This window comes from Gasterosteus aculeatus, chromosome 6 (genome assembly GCF_964276395.1).
Source record: "Gasterosteus aculeatus chromosome 6, fGasAcu3.hap1.1, whole genome shotgun sequence".
Lineage (NCBI taxonomy): Eukaryota > Metazoa > Chordata > Actinopteri > Perciformes > Gasterosteidae > Gasterosteus > Gasterosteus aculeatus.
In genome coordinates, this window is record NC_135693.1 from 19,025,210 (window position 1) to 19,045,095 (window position 19,886).

The following is a 19,886-nucleotide window of genomic DNA, read 5'->3' on the forward strand; positions in this document are numbered from 1 at the left end:
TCCTCTGCACATTCACACTGTCCATGGCAGCGACTCACACACTTCCCATCCAAAGTGGCATCAGCAGCTTTTTCTTTAACCATGTTAAGTCAATTTAGTCCATTCATGTCTGGACCTTTCACAGTACGCCAGCACGTTTAAGGAGTTTGACTCCAGGCTTTGCATCCGTCTGTATAACACAGACACATGAGGACACCCGGACAGCTACAGGAAATACAGAATATATAAACACAATGAGAACATGTAGTGCAAAGGATTATTAGACGGATTTACGTGAATGTAAAGATGACATATAATATAACAGTGTTGCCTTGATGTTGCCACGTTGTCAGAAATGGGAGCGTAAAGCCGACAAAAGGGCCAAAAGTCCTCCTGCAAAAAGGAATTAACCTCTTGCAGAGTGTGGCGTATAAGTACTTTGCTCAGTGGAAGTTATTTAAGAGCAGCAAGGGACTTATTTGCCCCCAGATGTTTGTTTTCATGTTTAAAAGAAAGGGCTTTTAAATGTCCCTCATCGAAAACCAAAAACGCGAAGCAATCCAAAAAAGGGAAACTTAGACGTCTCATTTATAGCTTATAAGTCATTTCATTATGAGATAATTGACTCATTAGACTGATCCTTTTTAGCCATGCGGGCAAAAATAGTCATCTTCCAGCCGTTTACACCCGCTGCATGAGCGGCTTTAATGTCTGCAGCCAAACCCAATCACGTTCTCCCGGCTCTCTCCAGCACCGCGGGGGGTATGAGGCAGAAGTAAAAGCGCATCCAGGGCCGATTGGGCGCGTTCGGCCGCGGCCTCGGACCTCCATCCGCAAGACGGGACCCCCCCCGACAGCGTGATGGATAAAACACCAATTCACGGCGCAAACGCCATTTTTCAGCATTTCGTGTAATTTATGGCCAAAGACAACATATTCACGCATGAGCCCCTCTTTTATTATCAAACGGCCCTTTTCTCTCCGTGTGCGGGCTTTCATTTAACATATTCTCACTTATCTCTTTCACGTTTCTTCGATTTTAGACTGCGCGTAATTCGCCTTCATTTCTCAGCCCTGTCGCGTTTTTTCTCGTTAACTGGCTTTCGCATCATTTTTTTCTCTCCCCAAGCCGAGCACCGCATTTAAAAGCCGAGGTGGTGGTGGTGGTGAACGGGACACCTCGGGCTGACCCCCGGCCCTAACAAAGCCAGCTACTAGTCACTGTCTGGGGGGCTTTCATCTCATTCTCTTATTGGAGGCCCCTTTCTGACCGGCCATGTTTTGTTGTCCCCCCCCCCTCCTTTGACTCGCCACAAGGCCAAATATGGCCCCGCCAGGTCCCTCAATATGGGGAGATCAGATTTTTAAGCTGCGGCCATCTGTGCGGGGGTAAAAGGCAGTCACCTAAAACTGATAAATCTACAGTCCGCTCGCGTTTTCAATAGTTTGTGGGAGGGGTCCGGAGGAGACAATAACAGATGCATGAATAGATGGATGGAAAGATGGACGGATTGATAGAGAGCAAGATGTTCGATGGATGATAAATTCATAAATGGATAGAAACAGAGAAGGATAGATCGAAAAAGAGAAATTAAAAGATATCACATGCGTCTCACTGTCTAAATGAAGTGAGGTGGATCTGAATGACAATCACTCTTTATGGCAAATGATTCTGAACGTTAAGTCCACAAACATCTATTCTTAAACCCCCCCAACGAAACTTCATTAGTCCTATAATGACCCCCCCCCCCCCCCTCTTCAAATTATCCCATTACGTCTGACATAAACAACCCGAAGAGGCCTCTCTCATTGGCTGGCCGCAGGGTCACGTGTCCCGTGCGGCCGTCCGTCTATTTGACAGCCGCAGGATGGCTTGATGCCAGAGGGGGAAAGAGACAGAGAGAGGGGAGAGAAAGAAAAATTAGTATTCTCCTACCAGCCTCGCTATAAATCAATCATGGACTCCTACGTGGTGAGCTGTAAATATGCTGAGCCGCAGTTCCCGCCTTGTGAAGAAGATTACAGTAATTTTAGTGACCAAGGGGTTTTTTACAACAACCCCCAGGACAGTGGCAGTTATGCGGGGGGCTATCAGCCCTTGGAGCCCCCTCCGCCTCCGTACATGCCACAACAAACCGGCTATCACTCTTCGCAGGGGAACCGCCGGGAGGATGGAGAGGACCACTCGCAGCACCAAGCTGCGCCCTTCCGCGGCTGCAGAGAGGCGGGGGGCACCGGGAAGGAGTCGAGGTTCCCCGCGGCTGACCTGCAGTGCCAGGCCTGGATGACCTGCGCAAAGCCCGCTCAGGTGCAGAGGAAAACGGCCTGCCAGGGAAAGGACAAGCCGCCTATTGTTGTCTACCCGTGGATGAAGAAAGTGCACATCGCTCACGGTGAGACGGACGGAGGATTCCCACCTCTCGCTTTGGAAATGTCTAATTATCTCTCAATTTCATTGCGGCATCATTTCAGTTTCCCTGCATGTTTATGTTTTTGTGCCCCCCCCCCCCCCCCCAAACCGCTCCCGCCGCCCCCCGTCTTTGCTTCTCTTGTTTTGTCCATTTGAGAGCATCGTTTTTTGTTGTCGAGTTATTTATGATCTTAGTGAGGGTCAGAAAGAATTACAACCCCTATAAAGTTTTATGGCCCTGACAAAGAGCACGTTTGTGCATGTGTGTGTGCGTGTGTGTGCGTGTGCGTGTACGTGTGCACGTCTCGGGTGTGCAACTTTGTGGCTGAACAAAAATCCTGCAAGTATATATAAAGAAAGTGTGAAGAGCTTGTTGTAACACTTCCCCGTCAACCACAAGTCAGGAATGTATTCTTTACTCTCTCTCTCTCTTTAAAATGATCAAATGAAAAAAAAAAAAGATTTACCATTTAATAATGCTAAGGATAAATCTATTTTATTTATATTACATATTATATATTTTGCTTAATTTAAATCGTGAGCTATTGGAAGACATTTTTTTTTAGTTTAAATAAAATGAAAGATCTCTTTCTAACTTCGCCCAATTCATTTATTCCGGACGTTATTCATTTTGTCGTTCCAGTGAACCCGAACCACGTGGGCCCGGAACCGAAGCGACTGCGGACGGCCTACACGCGCCCGCAGGTCCTCGAGCTCGAGAAGGAGTTCCACTTCAGCCGGTACCTCACGCGCCGCCGCCGCGTCGAGGTGGCCCACGCGCTCTACCTGTCCGAGCGGCAGGTGAAGGTGTGGTTCCAGAACCGGCGCATGCGCTGGAAGAAGGACCACAAGCTGCCGAACACCAAAGGGAGGAGCAAAAACAAGAAGGCGACGGACAACAACAACAACAACAACAGCAGCAGCAGCAGCAGCAGCAGCAGCAGCAGCAGCGTGAAGGAGGTGGTCGCCGTGTGAAGACGCACGCGGGGCTCGCCGGTCGAGAGGCCGCCATGTTGGCACCTTCTCCCTCCGAGACGCGGCGCGTTGACCCGGACGAACTGCTCCAAACGCCACAGGCTCTGCATTGCAGGGGCTGTACGTTTGCTCATGTATTTTGACTTATATCTTAACTTTGAGTTGGTTTTTTAAAAATATTTCTGTTGTGTTGAGGTCGCATCCCATTCCACTTTAGTATTTAATTCATTTAACGAACGTTTTGAGTCTTACATTTCAGCAAACGTCTCGGTGGATGGTCGGACATCTCTCTGGAGAAATGAAGGAATCGCTAGAAAGGCCCGTGGTGCTTATTGGAGAGATTGTGTCTCTTGGAGAAAACAGGGTTTTTATTTCTACAGGGTAAACATAATACAGGGTTTTATAGTAAAAAATAACTTATTAATATGCACATTACCAAAACGTTGTTTCACACAAACCGGCGCTTAAAGGAGCAAAATAATAAAACAGGAGACTCGCCGAATGGCTTGTTAACGAACAACAGTTGAACAAATAATGCTTTTATTTTGCATTATTTTATAGAGGTGCCTGCAGAAAGGATGTTTAGTAGGATAAGTAGCCATAAGGTGCAGATTCTTTTTTTTATCTCCAAAGATGAATGAACTCGAGAGAAAGTCATACATTACTTACGGGGAAATGAACATAGAATAGCAAAATAAAACAGCCAAATTGTTACGTGGAGGGTTTGAATGCACGACGCGGACTTTAAATCCAACGTGTTTTCTCAGGGTCACAGGGTTTGAACGAACACACCTTTCAGAAACGTTTGTTGTTTCACTAAGCAGAGGTTTGAAATAACTCTGAAACGACGCGATATATTTTCAAAGGATATGTTCTCTCTTTCATTCCAGATCAATATGCTATTCATTTCTATTTACAGCCTTCGCCAGTACTTATTTGTATTATTTAGAAGCATATTTTCCTCTTTGTAGCAGACATCTTTCTTTTTGTATGTGCTTATCTTTAAAAAAAAGAAGGAAATCTCTTCATCTAAGATTTTTATATGTGGAAATGTTTTGATAAAATACTTCGATGATCAAAAAAAAAAGAATTAAAAAAGTTTCAAACTGCAGAAGAGTGTTTCTCATTCATTACATTACATTACAGGTGATTTAGCTGACGCTTTTATCCGAAGCGACTTACAATAAGTGCATCATTCCTCCCTTTCTTTGGCGCGCACACACGCGCACACGTGGAAAGGACCCTACAGCTGTGGAGAATCCATCTCTTAATATTGTCATAGATGTTAATCATCCGCATATTTGGGAAAAGTAAAGACAATTTATAATCCTTGGATGTCTTTGATACGCTCATAGCCTCGAAAAATAGTACGTGGTCCATGATGCCTCAACTGAAGCTTTCTGAATGTGTGGTTGGGTGATTTCTAAACCGCTGCGAATTCTTCTGCGGAACAAAGTAATCCATTATGTGTGATCATCAGGGGGACAGATATAGAGTTGCATGAACGGCTACACGGCAGACAGATATTGTAGTGCCAATGGGCAGCGTCTGATGCGCCTTTTACGCATTATTTACGCACAGCACAGGGCTACGTGTGAGTGTGTGCGTCCTTCTGGGATGTGAAGGAAATGAGTGCAGAGAGACATTAATTGGTGGTATCCGGTCGCGTTTAAAATGTGGGGGAAAGACGCAACGAGGAGTAACACAAAGCAACATGGGATATCTGCGCCTCCAGTCGATAGTCATTCACAAAACCAAACGCTAAAGGCCTAGAACCGATGCATTATTTACTTTATATCACATTTACAGACAAAAGGCCGGATTAAACATTGTTAAACTTTATTTGCTTCCGTTTCTTATAAGTTAACAAGGACCTTGATTCAAATCAAAATGATTTACCGTGGAAAAATATAAAATATTTCGTTTGAATAAAAATGGAAAAGAACAGCGTGAATTGTTTAATTGACTGCGTAATGTGCATTATACTCTCTCCATTTGAATTGTATCGTGGGGTGGCCGAGCTGTGCGTAAAGGTTTGTAACACACCAACTGTGGCGAAGCAGGACCGACCCCGGCTGGTTGCGCTGAGGACTGCAGCCTGGAGGAGAAAACACAGAAACCAGGTGAGGACATCACGTACAGAGATGTTTCTGATGAGGTAAAACAACAGACAATTGAAATGAGTGATAAGGTGTTCTACGTGTTCGTATCCACTGTGAGTAACATTAGTTCAATCAGCGTAAGGACATGTTGCAGAGCTTATGTGATCCATTAAAACAGTTGGAAGTTGTATGTCTTGATTTCGCTCTGATACTGTATATGACTTTATTGTATATCTTTATAAACTGTCACCACACCGCAGAGTATTGTCAATAAGCCAAAGAAATGTATCTTAGTATGACAGAGAACCATGTTTCGACTCAGGCGTGAAGAGGAACTAAACAATCGGTGTTCCGTTTACTCCTCCGGACATTAATAGCGGTGGGACTCGTCTCTGACTGCAGAACAAGCAGTTGCCCTTACAACTTGCATGCAGTGGATTTGACCTCATCTTTGACTACACGTATTATTTAGGAATACGGATATTACGACCCCGCCATGTCTCTTGCGGCAGAGGCCTTCGTGTCGCAGATGGCAGGTAATGTGTCGACCACGTCCCGCGCTTCTGTTATTGTCTATTAAGTTAGCTTAAGCTAGCTAACATCGGCTAGCGTTTAGAGCGCGGTACCAGTTGTCTAGCGTTCAAACGCGAGTGAACGTTGTAGTTCAACGTAGCAGGGCTGTTTAATTATTACTGACGGCGCTGATCCACTGCGTTCGTGTGACGGTAGCAAGGACTAACGTTAGCCCGGTGGTTAGCCTTTCTCTCATTTAGCACTGTCACACAGGCTGCGAGCCCCGAACGGGTCCCTGCGTTTAGTAACGTTAATGTTGAAATGCAAAGAGCTAATGTTGAAATGCAAACCCAAGAGGATGAGCGAAAATTCAAGGAGGAACAGTTCGGGGTGATTGTCGTCGATGACAGCTTTGTGTCGACTTACAAAAACACGGCTTTACGTTAACGTAGAGCGAGTGTCAACCGAGTTCTGTAATGCCGCGTCCGGCCACCAGGGGCGGCAGTGGGCGCCGGTGCTGCAGAGCAGACCTCCTTTCAGAGAGGGAAGAAGTGATGCGCCATCTTGGATTTAAAGGGAAAGTACCTACACTTTGCCGGGTTACATCGTGTCTTTGACTTGTTTACATCGACAGCTGCTGAGCCGTGGCCTGAATCGGCAACCTTGTACCAGCCGCTGAAGGGTGAGTGAATTGAGAAACGTTCTGACCTTTCACCCCACAGGTTCCCGCATGTCAGTGAAGGGGTTTACATGACTTTTATTTCTTTTGACAGAGGATCAGATTCTGCTGTCAGACTGCGCCTCATCACTTGCTGTTCAGGTGAAACTCTTCTTTTCTTATAGTACACGTGTAATATGTGCCGTTTTTTGTGAATGGGCCGTCCACGTCTTTTGCTCAAGCGTTTAACTGCTCCACCATTGATCCATCTGACCTGTCCCCCCCCCCCTGTGCAGGCCTACCTCAGGATGTGCGGCCTGCCCGTGCAGGTGGTTTGCAAAGCAAATGCTGAATATATGTCACCTTCTGGTTAGTACCCATGCTGCTGCAGTTAAGTTCTCTCTATGCTGTGAAGCCTGTAATAACGTCTTGTTGCTGTCAGGACACTCCCATGTTATTTTGTCCTTATCGTCTCTTGCTGTTTAACCTACATTACATTTTTGTGTCTGTCTGCAGGGAAGATTCCTTTTATCCACGTAGGGAACCAGGTGGTATCAGAACTCGGGCCGATAGTGCAGTTCACTAAAGCTAAGGTGTGTAGCACAGTTAGCTGTAATTGATTATTATCACCGCTCGTTTACGAGACATGTTGAGACTTTCATGTTGATTTTTATGGTTTTATTTGTAATAAAACTGGCATAATTAAAAAAAATTTTTTGTTGTCAGGGTAATTCTCTGAGCGACAGCTTAGAGGACGTCCAAAGAGCTGAAATGAAGGCGTACATGGAGCTGGTCAACAACATGCTGCTGACTGCTGAGGTACCCAAACACTCAAAGTAATCTCAACACACAGCCCACTTTTTTTGGAAAACATCTTTCAATTCAAGTCTCATCTCGCCCCACAGTTGTACATCCAGTGGTGTGACGACGCTACGGCTGCCGAGGTGTGTGTGTGTGTGTGTGTGTGTGTGTGTGTGTGTGTGTGTGTGTGTGTATTCGTCTTTAGATTCAGAGAAAGAAAGATTTGAAAGTTGTTATCAGCGGTCTTTAGTCACAGGCTTGCGTGTTTTGTGTAGATCTCCCGGCCCAGATACAGCAGTCCTTACTCGTGGCCTCTCAGTAAAATCCTCGCCTACCAGAAGCAGTGGGAGGTTCGCAGGAAGATGAACGCCGTTGGCTGGGCAGGGAAAACCCTGGAGCAGGTTAGCAACCGCACGTCAACCAGCGCTCTCACACCACCCCAGTATTCATTTAAAAATATTTTGTTCTTCATGCGTTTCAGGTTTATGAGGATGTGAGTCAGTGCTGCCAGGCTCTCTCCCAGCGGCTGGGAACACAACCGTACTTCTTTAATAAACAGTAGGTCTCTCAGCATCTGCTACGTCTTCTTCATCTCGCAGCTTGATGACACAACAGCAGACTTTGCTCCTTAGATCCTCAATGGGTCAAGAAAGAGACGAGCTTTATAGGCATCTGACGTTGCTGTTATAGCACCCCCGTGTGGTGTAAAACTGCTGATCTGAAAGTGGAATTAAGCACATGTTTAACCTTTCAGTTCCTATTTCAGATTTACAACTGAGAGAAATAAGTGGATGGAATGATTTGTGGAAGCCAGAAGGTAGTTCTGCACAATTAAGCCGGGCATTAATCAATCAGGCTTTGAGCTTTCCCTGATTAAATTAAGATGATCGACTGCGATATTGATCTTTTAAAATAATGAGAAAACTCCCCTGCATACAAATCAAGTGCCTCCTAAACCAACAGCCAGCCACCAGAGGGTAATCCAGATGTTTTGACCTCCCTTTTTGGAGAGCTCTCATGCTGCTGCACGCACATCCTGCTTCAGTGACATACGGAAAATGTCCCCGAACGCTGCTTCTGCAGTCTATACTAAAAGAGCGATAACTGTTTTTCATTTAATTCCTTAATGTGAACACAAACCTTGTTTTGAATCTGATTTTGATGAAAGACTAGTGAACTAGAATATTAAACAAAAATAATCTCAGCTGCTGTGGTGTGTGTGTGTGTGTGTGTGTGTGTGTGTCGCAGGCCCACAGAACTGGATGCGCTGGTGTTCGGTCACCTCTTCACCATCCTCACCACCAGACTGACCAGCACTGAGCTGGCAGAGCGGATCAAAAGCTACAGCAACCTGCTGTCCTTCTGCCGGCGCATCGAACAGACCTACTTTGAAGACAAGAGCTCTTGAAGGAAATGAAACCTCTGACCTGTAGTAGTATTACCATTGTTGTTGTTGTTGTTATTATGATCTCATCCTGTACATTCGGTCCCTCTTCCTCTCATTCCCTCGCTGTGGCACCGAGGAGCTAAAATCCGCTTCTTTTCACACACTTGTTTCCTTTTGGTCTTGCTGTCATTCTCCTCTTTAAGGCGGCATGTTGCTGCGTGCTGCTGAGAATAAACCAGATGAGCCAGTTGAGGGTTAAGATGTGTACATTGTATTTAGAGAACTTTATCTTAAAGTCTCCTAAAATCACAGGAAAACTCCTTCATACACACACACACACAAACACATGCATAAGATCTAAGAAATGAAGGAGATGATTTAGACACAACTGATGCCGTTCACCAGAAGAAGTCACGGCCCGACCTGCAGTCCAGCTGCTGCAGGAAGCCACAAATCCAGTTTTCGCAGAGCCTTTATGTTTCCAGCATCATGGGAGTCAAGTGAGGACGCTCAGACCCTTCTGACGTCCCAGAAGGGGACCAGGTGTCTGTCAGTTGTGTCAGGCTCAAGGACACTTCAGCAGGTCCGTTGCTTCCTGACTTAATTCACCTGCTCCTACTGTCACATTCTGCTCTCAGGATCGCCGCGTACTCTGACACGTCAGGGTTGCTTTTCTCTTCTGTGCAGAAAGACGTGAAGACGGTGTGACTTAATCCTTTGTTTTCTCACCGTTTTTTCTCGTGTGATTTGAAAGTGCCTACAGAATAAAAGTCCTCACATTTACATGTCGACAGCTTTGGATCCTTTTTTTTCCCATGTTTAAATATGCAAATGACAGATTATCTGGTGGTAAAGCATGATGCATTTAGGCCAAATCTTCCAATAGAAGTAAATAAAATAAAAGGTATTTGGTGTTTTCTGTGTAAAAAGAATGAAATTAAGCAACGTATAAAATATATTTACGTATATCACTTGCCTGTGCTGTATATTTTTAAAAGGACGATCATTCTATTGCCAAAGTGCAGATTCCACATTGTCCATTATGTGGACATATTTTTTGAGTGATAGTCTTTTATTGATACATGATTATAGAACTGCTGGAAGCATTCTGCAATATTTCTTCAGAATGAAAGACGTGCAGATAAAATCTATATTGATGAATGAGAACAGTGAGAAGGTTTCTTGAGATTCTTCTCTCAGGCCTGAAAGGTCGCTGCGGGTTCTCCGCGTCTGATCACCTCTGATCGCCCTCCAGACGAAGCCCGTGTCTGTCTTCCAGGTTTCCTGTGAGGTCAGAGTGTGACCTTTGAACTTCCAGGAGCAGCGACATCATGAGTGATGACCCGCAGGGGCCGAACACAGTTCGAGGTCATCGGCCAGACGGCGACGCGGAGCTCCGTCTTACTGGAGAAGTTCACTAAAGTCTGAACCTCGGGCCCCCGAGAGCCACACGGCCCTCAGACCTCTATGAAGCACCGATTGCATTCAAAATCGTACTGGTATCAAAACGGAGAGTAACCGAGAGTAAAAGTACTTCCTACCCATGCAGAATGGCCCATTTCAGAATCATAAATATACTATATTATAATTAATAAGTATATCGCGTACATTAACTGGTCTATTTTAAACTACTTTAAGACAGAAAACAAACATTTGTTCGTTTTTTTGCAGAAATGTGCAAAACAACCAGAGAAACGTACGTGTGTGTTCCGCATGTCGTGTGTGTGTGGGAGGGGCTTAGAGTCCGTGTCAGTGGGGGTCACGGAACTTATTGACGGGGCCAGAAGCAGAAGCAGACCAGAACTATACTTTTTTGTAGTGTTTGTCTTTGAGTCCTGATGGATTGCAGCCTCCAGAGCAAAGGGACTCAAAGAGACTGACTCCAATGTGGGAGGGGTCCACCACAACATCCCCCCCCCCCCCCCCCCCCCCAAGACTATGTTGGTCTTCTACAGACCTGTTGGTTCTGTAGGCGGAAAGCAGGGGGCCCAGAGTCCGTGATGGTTTAATATTAACTTCTCGTCTCTCTTAAGTAGCATCTGAATACTTTACCTTCTGGTTCTGTAATGTTCCTCATGTTCTGTCCTGACTCTTCTAATAGATATATATCTATGTAGACTCTTCCCACCTTTAGATCAAGGCTTGATCAACGGACAACTGTCACCCTCAGACCACCAGGGGAACGAAGACTCAGGGTTCAACATCGGGAGTGATTAGATAAAAATGTAAATCATTCAGTTACTATTTAATTCATTTAATTAAATAGTAACTATTTAATTCATTTAATTAAATAGTAACTATTTAATTCATTTAATTAAATAGTAACTGAGTCCGTGAGTCCGAATAGTTTCACTGTGTCATGGGTTTATTTTATGCATTTCAAACACCTTTGTGCTTCACAGGGATTAAAACATACATACATTTACGAGGTGCTCGTGTTGTAATGACTGCCGTATTCCAGAAGGGGGCAGCAGAGGACAGAAGAGGCTTCAGATGGGCTGACATGTGGAAGGATGAAGAAGGAGGAGAAAAGAAACACATGTGCAGATACGAAGTGAGTTAGTTTTTTAACTAACTTCTGAAAGAAAGTGTAAATTAAGACTCATTGGTAAAAACATTTTGAATTTTGGATTTAATTTCTATTTCAAGTAAAGGGCAGATTGTCCTGTTTTCATTGCATCTCTCACCAGTATGTAGCACTGGTTGCACTGGTTCTGATGATGCAATGAAATGCAAAAAAACTAAAACGCCAAACAACAACAACAACAACAACAACAACAACAAGGCTTTTTAAAGGGAAGAGCCGTAGTCTGAGGACACTGAATAATTATGCTGACATGTGAGTTTACTCTTATTAGAAACACTGCATTTGCTAATTTGTTTTTTTCTTCCATTTTTACGGCTTAGCGTTCACCATCATAGAGGAAATGATGAATTTATTAAAACCAGTAAATCAAAAGACGGTGGAAAGACTTTGGGATCCGCTGAACTTCATCCGACAAAATATCACTGAAAGAATTGTTCACCAGGACCAGGAAGAAATGACCACAAAGAAAACAACAACGAAGAGATGGAAAACAACTGAAAAGAGCACAAAACTACTATCAACAAATTATGGACAAAAAACAACAAAAAAAAGGGGGGCGCGGGGGTTATATCATCAACAAAAGGGTGTGACGCTGAGTCATGTGCTGTGACGGGAGGAGTCAGATAATTACGCAGCTTCATTATCAGAGTCGTGACTCATAATCTGGACTGTTATAATATTTCCCCGGGGGGGGGGGGGGGGGGGGTAGGCGGTGGTTATCAGGCGGGTAGGGGTGAGACTGTCAACGCAGGGCACGTTTTATTGATTTTATTTCATAAAATCCCTCCAATAAACCAGAATATCTCCTAATCTCATTCACATAAACGGGATCAACGTCCAAGGTTGAGAGCCGCTGCCTTTTGACACGACCCCCCCACAACCTTTAACCGCCAGCCCTCCTCCAGGTCACATGACACACTCACGTTAGCACATTAGCATTAGCTAACAACCATTAGAACTAAGACGAATGAGTCTTGTTAGACGCCCTTTACTCAGTGAGGAAAAGAGGCCGAAACTTCACACGGAGGTAAAGAAAAACTACACAAATAAGTGACAACTCTTCAGACTGTGAGTGTGTCTCTGTGTGTGTCTGTGTGTAGTCCCTCTAAGTGTGTTAGGAAGCTTTTTTTGAGGCAATGTAGATTTAAGTGGAATAAAGAGATTAGCTGCGTGTCGATAATCCTCTTCTCGCACACGCACACGCACACAAACACACGCACACAAACACACGCACACACCTCCACGCGCTCCCTCTTACCCTCCCTCTCTCGTCTGTGGCTCATCGACCGTGTTGTTTCTTCTTTTACGCTGATAAACTTTCTTCGCTGCAGTGATTTACATGTTGAATAAAACTAAAAAGGGAGTGAGATTTGTCACAGGAGACGTTTCTGTTTACTCCAACGGGCTTAAACGTCTCAGAGGTTTTGGTAAATCACAGTTTTACATACAGATCACCTGGCTGCTTGTTCCCGCTCTGCTGCTGGATCAGGAGCCAATCATTAATAAACAAAACCCCAAATGTTCTTATTATTCTCATGCAAGTCGTGCTAAAGGGAAAACGCATGGGAGGGATCTCAAGGTGGATTCAGGTCGATGAGAGAGAGAGAGAGAGAGAGAGAGAGAGAGAGTCAATTACCAGAGCTCATTTCATCAAAATTAATGAGATTTTAAGTCAGCCAGCTCTCACTCGCCGGAATACAAATGTGCGCGTTCATATCAGGGACAAAAAAGCCCACAAACACATTGGGTGTGAGCCCAGACTCCAGACCTCCGTCTCTCCCCGAAACACTTCACATGCATTCAGAAAGTACGCTGCGCATCTGATGCCCGTCTGCCAGCGTTCAACTCGGCCATTAACCCCAGAGAGAGCCCTCACGGGGGGCTCGGGGGTTCCGGGTGTCTTTTCTGCTCTGTAGCGTGTGGAAACCGTTTCATCGTTTCCCAACATGTGTGCCGTTGGTTGAATGCCAACAACCAGTCGCAGCCATGTTTTTATTCCATCCGATCCAGATCTTTTCACGGTGGGAATTCTCTTATTCGTTATTGCATAAAGAGGTTCAAAGGAAGTTAAACCGTTGGAAACGTTCAGACAGCAGCGGTTGGCTCACAGGCGCTAACAGGAAGAACGTGCAGAAAACACTGCGCGGTTCAACCCGGCCGGAGAGCACCGGGCGTCTCCGGGCGACGCTCTCGCGCTCGGCTGTTTGGGTTCAAAGCGGCCGACGGGACGCGGAGACGTCTGCACCGAGGGACGCGGAGACGTCTGCACCGAGGGACGAGTCGCTCGCTGCCACGTGGTTCACATGTGAGCTAACGTCGCGTAGCTGTAATCTGAGGTGTGTTTCATTTCCTGAAGCTGTCACTCTTTCTCCAATGACCTCACTCTGAGTGTGTGTGTGTGTGTGTGTGTGTGTGTGTGGGGAGGCCCTCTATGACCGAGGGGCTTAAGTGGCCTCAGAGACCCCGTCACCATGTAATCACACACTCACACACACACACACACACACACACACACACACACGCGTGCCTTGAAATATAATGACCATGTGAAAGAATGTGTGCGCATGTGTGTGAAAACTAAACACTGTTATTTTTACTGATTGGAGGTTGTACTTAATGAGACCTATTAACATCAGACCTTAAATACACACACACACACACACACACACACACACACACACACACACACACACACACACACACACACACACACACACACACACACACACACACACACACACACACACACACCTCAGGGGTCCATGGAAACCTCAGCTCCAGCCTCATGGACCAGAACATGATGCCTTTTGGTTGGAGGTGATTTTTTTTTCATTCACTTTTTACCTCCTGTCATCTTTTGTTAGTTTCTTCCGCTTCAACCTGAGACACACACACACACACACACACACACACACACACACACACACACACACACACACACACACACACACACACACACACACACACACACTTAGCTAAAACACCCCAATAAATGGAGAACCTGATAAGATGACACACTTTATCTGGTGGTCTCTAATCCAAACAGCCATGTTAATGTCCAGTGAGGCGTTGCCTCCATTTATTTGAGGGAAAATGGATTTGTGTGTTCGGCACACCTGGAACAACACAGCGAGAGACGGGGCGAGTGGAGGGGGAGGGAGGGGGAGGGAGGGGGAGGAGGCCGCCTGCTGGAAACGCGAGTGCAGAGGAACGCCTTCCTGGCGTTCTTGTCGCGTCTCGTACCGAACAGCCCTCTGACGTCCGCTTCCCTTCATCCGTCCCTCTGTTGTCTCCGTCCTCCGGCGTCTTCTCTGGCGGCGTTGTGCTCTGAGTTATTGGGGTCAGTTCTGACATTCATGCCGGCGAGTCATTTCTCATTCCGGGGGGATTCTCGCGGGGGAGCTGCATGAGTGGCTCGCACCTCTCCGGGCGTCACTTCACGCCGCAGCGTTGGTGGCGACAGCGCTGTGGTTGTGGTTTTGGGCAAAAAAACAACCTTATCTCAGTTATGTTAAGGCAACAAAACCACACAGTCAGGTTAAAGGTTCCCGGCGTGACGTGTGTTAACAACCATGAAAAATACGCCCGGACACGCGTTTCTAAATATGAGCAACTAAAATATGGACATCAACAATGCAACATCATGGCGTCGGCCCCATTATGGAGGCGGGGGGGGTCCTCAGGACTGATACTTGTTATGATCACGTTCTACAAATACTGTCAATCCCAGTGATTATTTGCACCACTTGCACGAATAATCTGCTGCTGTCCAGTGAAAAACATTCATCCTTCTTAAAGGCTCTTAAGCCCGGCGGCCGGATCAACCCTCCCCTCCTGCCCCACGGATCCGGAGGAACGAGAAAGCGTCCGCAGCTTTTTGTCCAGCTGAACTCTTCATAAATCTGGTTGTGTTGATGCCAAAGTAGGACGCAGAGGCAAAGAACGCTGGAATAATGTACTTAACTTGCGTACTTAAGCTACGATTAGCCGCCGCTGTGAGGAAAGCCGAATAAACAACGTGTGCGTGGACCAGCTGGCTGATGGAGGGGGGGGTGCAGGTGTGCAGGCAGGCGACTCTCAGGTGACTGGGGGAAGAACTGCTGCATGCTGGGAGCACGGCGAATGGCAGAACAGACATTGTGCGGAATCAGAAGCCGAGCGTCTCATCCACACCGGATACAAATCACCTTCTACAGTCACCTTAAAACACAACAAAGCATCCTATTGGGTAATCGCACAATCACACACACACACACACACAGTGTGGGCAGTGGTCTAGAAAACCCAAATGATGCTAACTTCCCAGATCCTCTTAATGATGCTAATGTCATTATTTATATGGAAGATTAATGAGAGCTTTTTATAGCTCATTAATCCATATTGAGTAGGACTGAAGATTAATTTGTTAATCACATATAAAATACAACCGCTGCCCCCGACCGCCGAGCAAAGCCTTTTCCCTCCGCGCGCGTGCGTGTGTGTGTGTGTGTGTGTGTGTGTGTGTGTGTGTGTGTGTGATTTTTTGCCGGTGCCCACCAGATATGCCGCCTCCCGCTCAGCTCACTTCTGTTTTTTTATTTAATTGTCTAACTTCTCATCCTTACTGACTGAGCGTCTCCCTCGTCTGATTAACCCCCCCCCCCCCCCCCCCCTGGAGCCCTGCACGGCGGTACCTATTTTCAGAATGTCTTTATTGCACACGTGCATGTTGTGTGACACACGTTGTAAATCTCTTGGCCGTCATCGTTTAGAGAATCTCGTGTCCGTAGATGATGAAAAACAGAGCGCAGGTTTTACGGCTTGTTGCAGCACTTTGTTATAAGCCCGTTCCTTCGATGGAGGGGGGGGGGGCGGGGGGGGGGGTCTTTCTTTGCATGGACATGCTGTGGCTAAGCCCCATCGCAATCAAGTTTCTGTTGCTTTCTGGGAAACGTGTATTTGTAGGGGTGGGGTGCGATAGATTGAGTTAAAGGGGGACGGGGGGGGACGGGTGGGACGGGGGGGGGGGGCACAGAGAGAGAAATTGAGAGACAATCACAGAGACGGGGAGGGATTTCCCGTCCCCCTCCAGAGGATCGGCCTGGTGTTCCTAATAACAAGCTTACGCCCCCCCCTCTCCTTTTGGGAGATATGAGGGCAGATCACCCCACTCCGCTTTAAACACACACTCTGCTGGGATTAACACACACACACACACACCAGATGTTATTGTCGCACGGGGAAAAGCCAATGTCCAACCCCCCCCCCTCCTTTGTTTGTGGCTGGACACCATCGTCTTCTACCTCAAGGCCTTTTCTGACCTTTTCATGGTAACTGAGGGACACGGAGGACAACGAGGCCTCACAACCCTTTTTATACGAATGTTTAAAGGGACAAAAAGAACAAGAAACCAAATGACAGTAAAGTGACATGAAGGCAATACCCCCCACACCCCCCCCCCGGTCTGTGATGCTCGGATTCATCGCCGTCCAGCGTGTCCGGACTCCACTGAACACACATAATGGCATTAGTTGGTTTTTGGTGGTGATCAAATTCATTGAGCAACTGAACCGTCTTTTTGACCCGATGAAAAGTGAAGGATTAGAATCCACTGAAGTAACATTTTAAAAGCATCCACGGAGTGAAGGCTGAATGTGTTATCAGGATGTGTTTTTAACTGATCACAATACATATTTAATCTAAATAATAGATAGTAGAGAGCAATAACTATTCTCATAATACACTTATTGTTTTTACTGTGGAGGATTTCAGATTTTATTATTTCACTTGTATAAGTTGAAGAAGTTACTCGTCCACCTTTGAGCCTCTGCCACCTCCACGTTTCTGTTTGCTCTGGCAAAGTGAAACTCCAGTGGGGTGGGTGGTTCAGAGGTGACCCCTGACCTCTGCCGATCACTCGCTAAATGCGCTATCGTACCCACCGAGCCCACCCACACGTCAAAACAAGAGCCAAAAGGCAAGAGGGAAATAAAGTAAGCAATGAGCCTGCTATAAATCCCCTCCCTATCTCATTTATATTATATATATATATATATATATATATATATATATATATATATATATATATATATATATATATATTATATCATTGAATATGTCAAAGAAACCGTGACCTTAGTTGAGATCTGCAGAAACTACAAATAATAACTGAAGATGCATGAAATGCATCAAGCAGGACTTTTGTATTCCGGTGTACCAGCAGCACGCTTCGTCTCCTTCCTGCAGACCAACAACGGGCCCAACGTGGACACAAGACGACCTTCGACCTCTCGCCTTCATCTGAACGTGCCCTTTGGACACGAATCCAATCGCGCCTTCTCAGGCAGCGCCGGGGAGCCCGGTCGGACCGCCGCTGCTGGTGACGGGACTCTGGGGCTGCTGCACTGCTGGTTTTCACCAATACAGACACACACACACACACACACACACACACACACACACACACACACACACACAGATGTTGAGAGGGGGAGGAGGGATCACTCTGAATGAAACATTCTTTTGAACTGTGTAACTGGGGCACACACAAGTTTGGCTTTTCTCTTTAAAGCAGCAGTTCTGCACCAGATAAACATTTGGGTTTATTATTACTCACAAGACACTGAGAACTTTTTAATTTCTGCACCCCCTTAAATTACGGCCTGTGAACTAACACATGAAAGGTAACAGAGCTTTCTCTCAACTACCTCTCAAGCCGGTTTGTTATATATGCACAAATTTATTAATCTATTTTGGTCCATCAAATTTCCCAGTGGGTTGCTTAGATAGCGTTGATGTAAAGCCTCTCTAAAGTAACACGTATTAACCGGAGGGTGAGGAGAGGGAGGAAGGGGAGATAGAGGTGAGGATTTGTGTAAATGAGAAGGGAGAAAAAGAGGATTTGTATGTAAAAGTTGGGCTTCAAAGCTTGAAACCCTTCTGAGCTCTGTTTTTTTTGGACAGATATGAAGCATTAACAACTCACTCTGGCTGGAAGGTTTGAGTATCATAGCGTGGAACAGAACTCCTCTACAGCTAAAAGCTAACGGCAGAACGCTAACACTCACAATGTTTAGCGGGTACACGTTTCATACCTCGCTCATCATCTCGGTTAGCATGTTAGCATTAATTTGCACTAAAAACACACAGCACACTGCACCTGCGGCCGTTTTGTCAGTTTTACGGTTCATCCTGAGGGGAAACACGATTGTTAGCGCTGCACTTCATGTCGGCCGTGGAGGGAAACTCAGGATTACAGTCGGCGCGGTGCATCCTCTGGGGGACCACGACTTTCTGTGAAACATTTCCCGGCGATCCGACCAGCAGCTGTTTCTTAGCGGTGCGAAGAACGACTTGTGCAACACGTTTTCAGCTAAAAATACGAGCATTGGCCTCGGGGCGTCGCAGAGGAGACGTTGGGGAGACGGGATTAAGAGAGGAACGTGCATCAGAGGAATTTTGCGGCGTGAAACCGGAAGGAGCTTCCAAATCTCCAAGTCTGTTTAATCCTGTCGGTCCACCTGTCAGTCACGCACGGCCGCATCCCGGCGCCCGAGCCTCTGGAGACACCGGATCGCATTACGGGACAACCTGTAAATGGAAAGATAGCGGAGAAACCAACAAGCTGCCAGCCACTTAATGGATTTTGGTTTTATCCATTAAAGCCTACATTGTATTCCGTCATGTTCTGTTGGATTCAACTCTATTTCATTCCGCCCTGTCGGGGCTGATGGGTGGCGTGGGAATAGACGGAGAAATCAGCGCTTCTCCGTTTACATTCATCAAGTTCACTGAACAAAGAGGAGAAACTGCAAGCGATGGGAAAGAGACAGAGAGAGAGGGGGAGAGAGAGGGAGAGAGAGAGGGGAAGGAGGGGGAGGGCTCATGTCACAAGGTGACTGAAGGACAAGGGAGGGGGACGAAAAGTGAGATAAGAAATTCGTTTTTTATTCAGGCGGCAATTATTTTCTCCTCACTCGATTTGTGTTTTAGGGGCATTTCCTTTTTTATCGCTTTCATGGCCATTTTATTTAATCATCACATAATTACACTTCTGGATCACATCTTGGTAACTCAATTCCAAATTCATTACTAATGACACTTAATATTTAAATTATAATTTGCACATTCTAGCGTCCTTCGATACCGACGCAAACTGGCGGCAGCTGTGTGGTTAAAGTGACACCCAAAGTTCAACGAGCAACAAGAGCGAACATTTACAAAAGTAAAGCAGGCCAGACGCCCCTTCCCGTCCTGACCTTTCACAATAAAAGCCCTAGACATACTGTTTTATTTTGCACTTGCTCATTCTTCTCTCAGGAATCACCCACAAAACGCTGTGAACTCAGCGCAGTGACGCGAGCAGCTGCGGACGGAGGAATTGTTCTGGCGTGCTGGGTCAACACCGACTTCCTCCTATTTAAACAGTAGCAGCGCGTAACACGCAGACAAAGACAGCCGCGTGACCCCGGATGACCTCTCGGCCTTCCTGTAGA

General features: G+C 46.1%; 2 protein-coding genes across 2 annotated transcripts; both read left to right on the forward strand.

Annotated features, from left to right (window-relative positions):
- The first annotated feature begins 626 nt into the window (after nucleotides 1-626).
- LOC120820687 (homeobox protein Hox-D4b) lies at nucleotides 627-4,475 on the forward strand. The gene is made up of 2 exons (XM_040178745.2): nucleotides 627-2,372; nucleotides 3,033-4,475. The coding sequence occupies exons 1-2, from the start codon at nucleotides 1,856-1,858 to the stop codon at nucleotides 3,362-3,364; spliced, it is 849 nt and encodes a 282-aa protein (XP_040034679.2). The 5' UTR covers nucleotides 627-1,855; the 3' UTR covers nucleotides 3,365-4,475.
- A 1,283-nt stretch (nucleotides 4,476-5,758) lies between these two features.
- mtx2 (metaxin 2) lies at nucleotides 5,759-9,608 on the forward strand. Its single transcript, XM_040178746.2, has 10 exons — nucleotides 5,759-6,002; nucleotides 6,614-6,661; nucleotides 6,753-6,799; nucleotides 6,934-7,006; nucleotides 7,154-7,230; nucleotides 7,364-7,456; nucleotides 7,543-7,581; nucleotides 7,714-7,839; nucleotides 7,920-7,996; nucleotides 8,687-9,608. Exons 1-10 carry the CDS (start codon nucleotides 5,963-5,965, stop codon nucleotides 8,844-8,846), a joined length of 780 nt encoding a protein of 259 aa, XP_040034680.2. The 5' UTR covers nucleotides 5,759-5,962; the 3' UTR covers nucleotides 8,847-9,608.
- The last annotated feature ends 10,278 nt before the right edge of the window (nucleotides 9,609-19,886 follow it).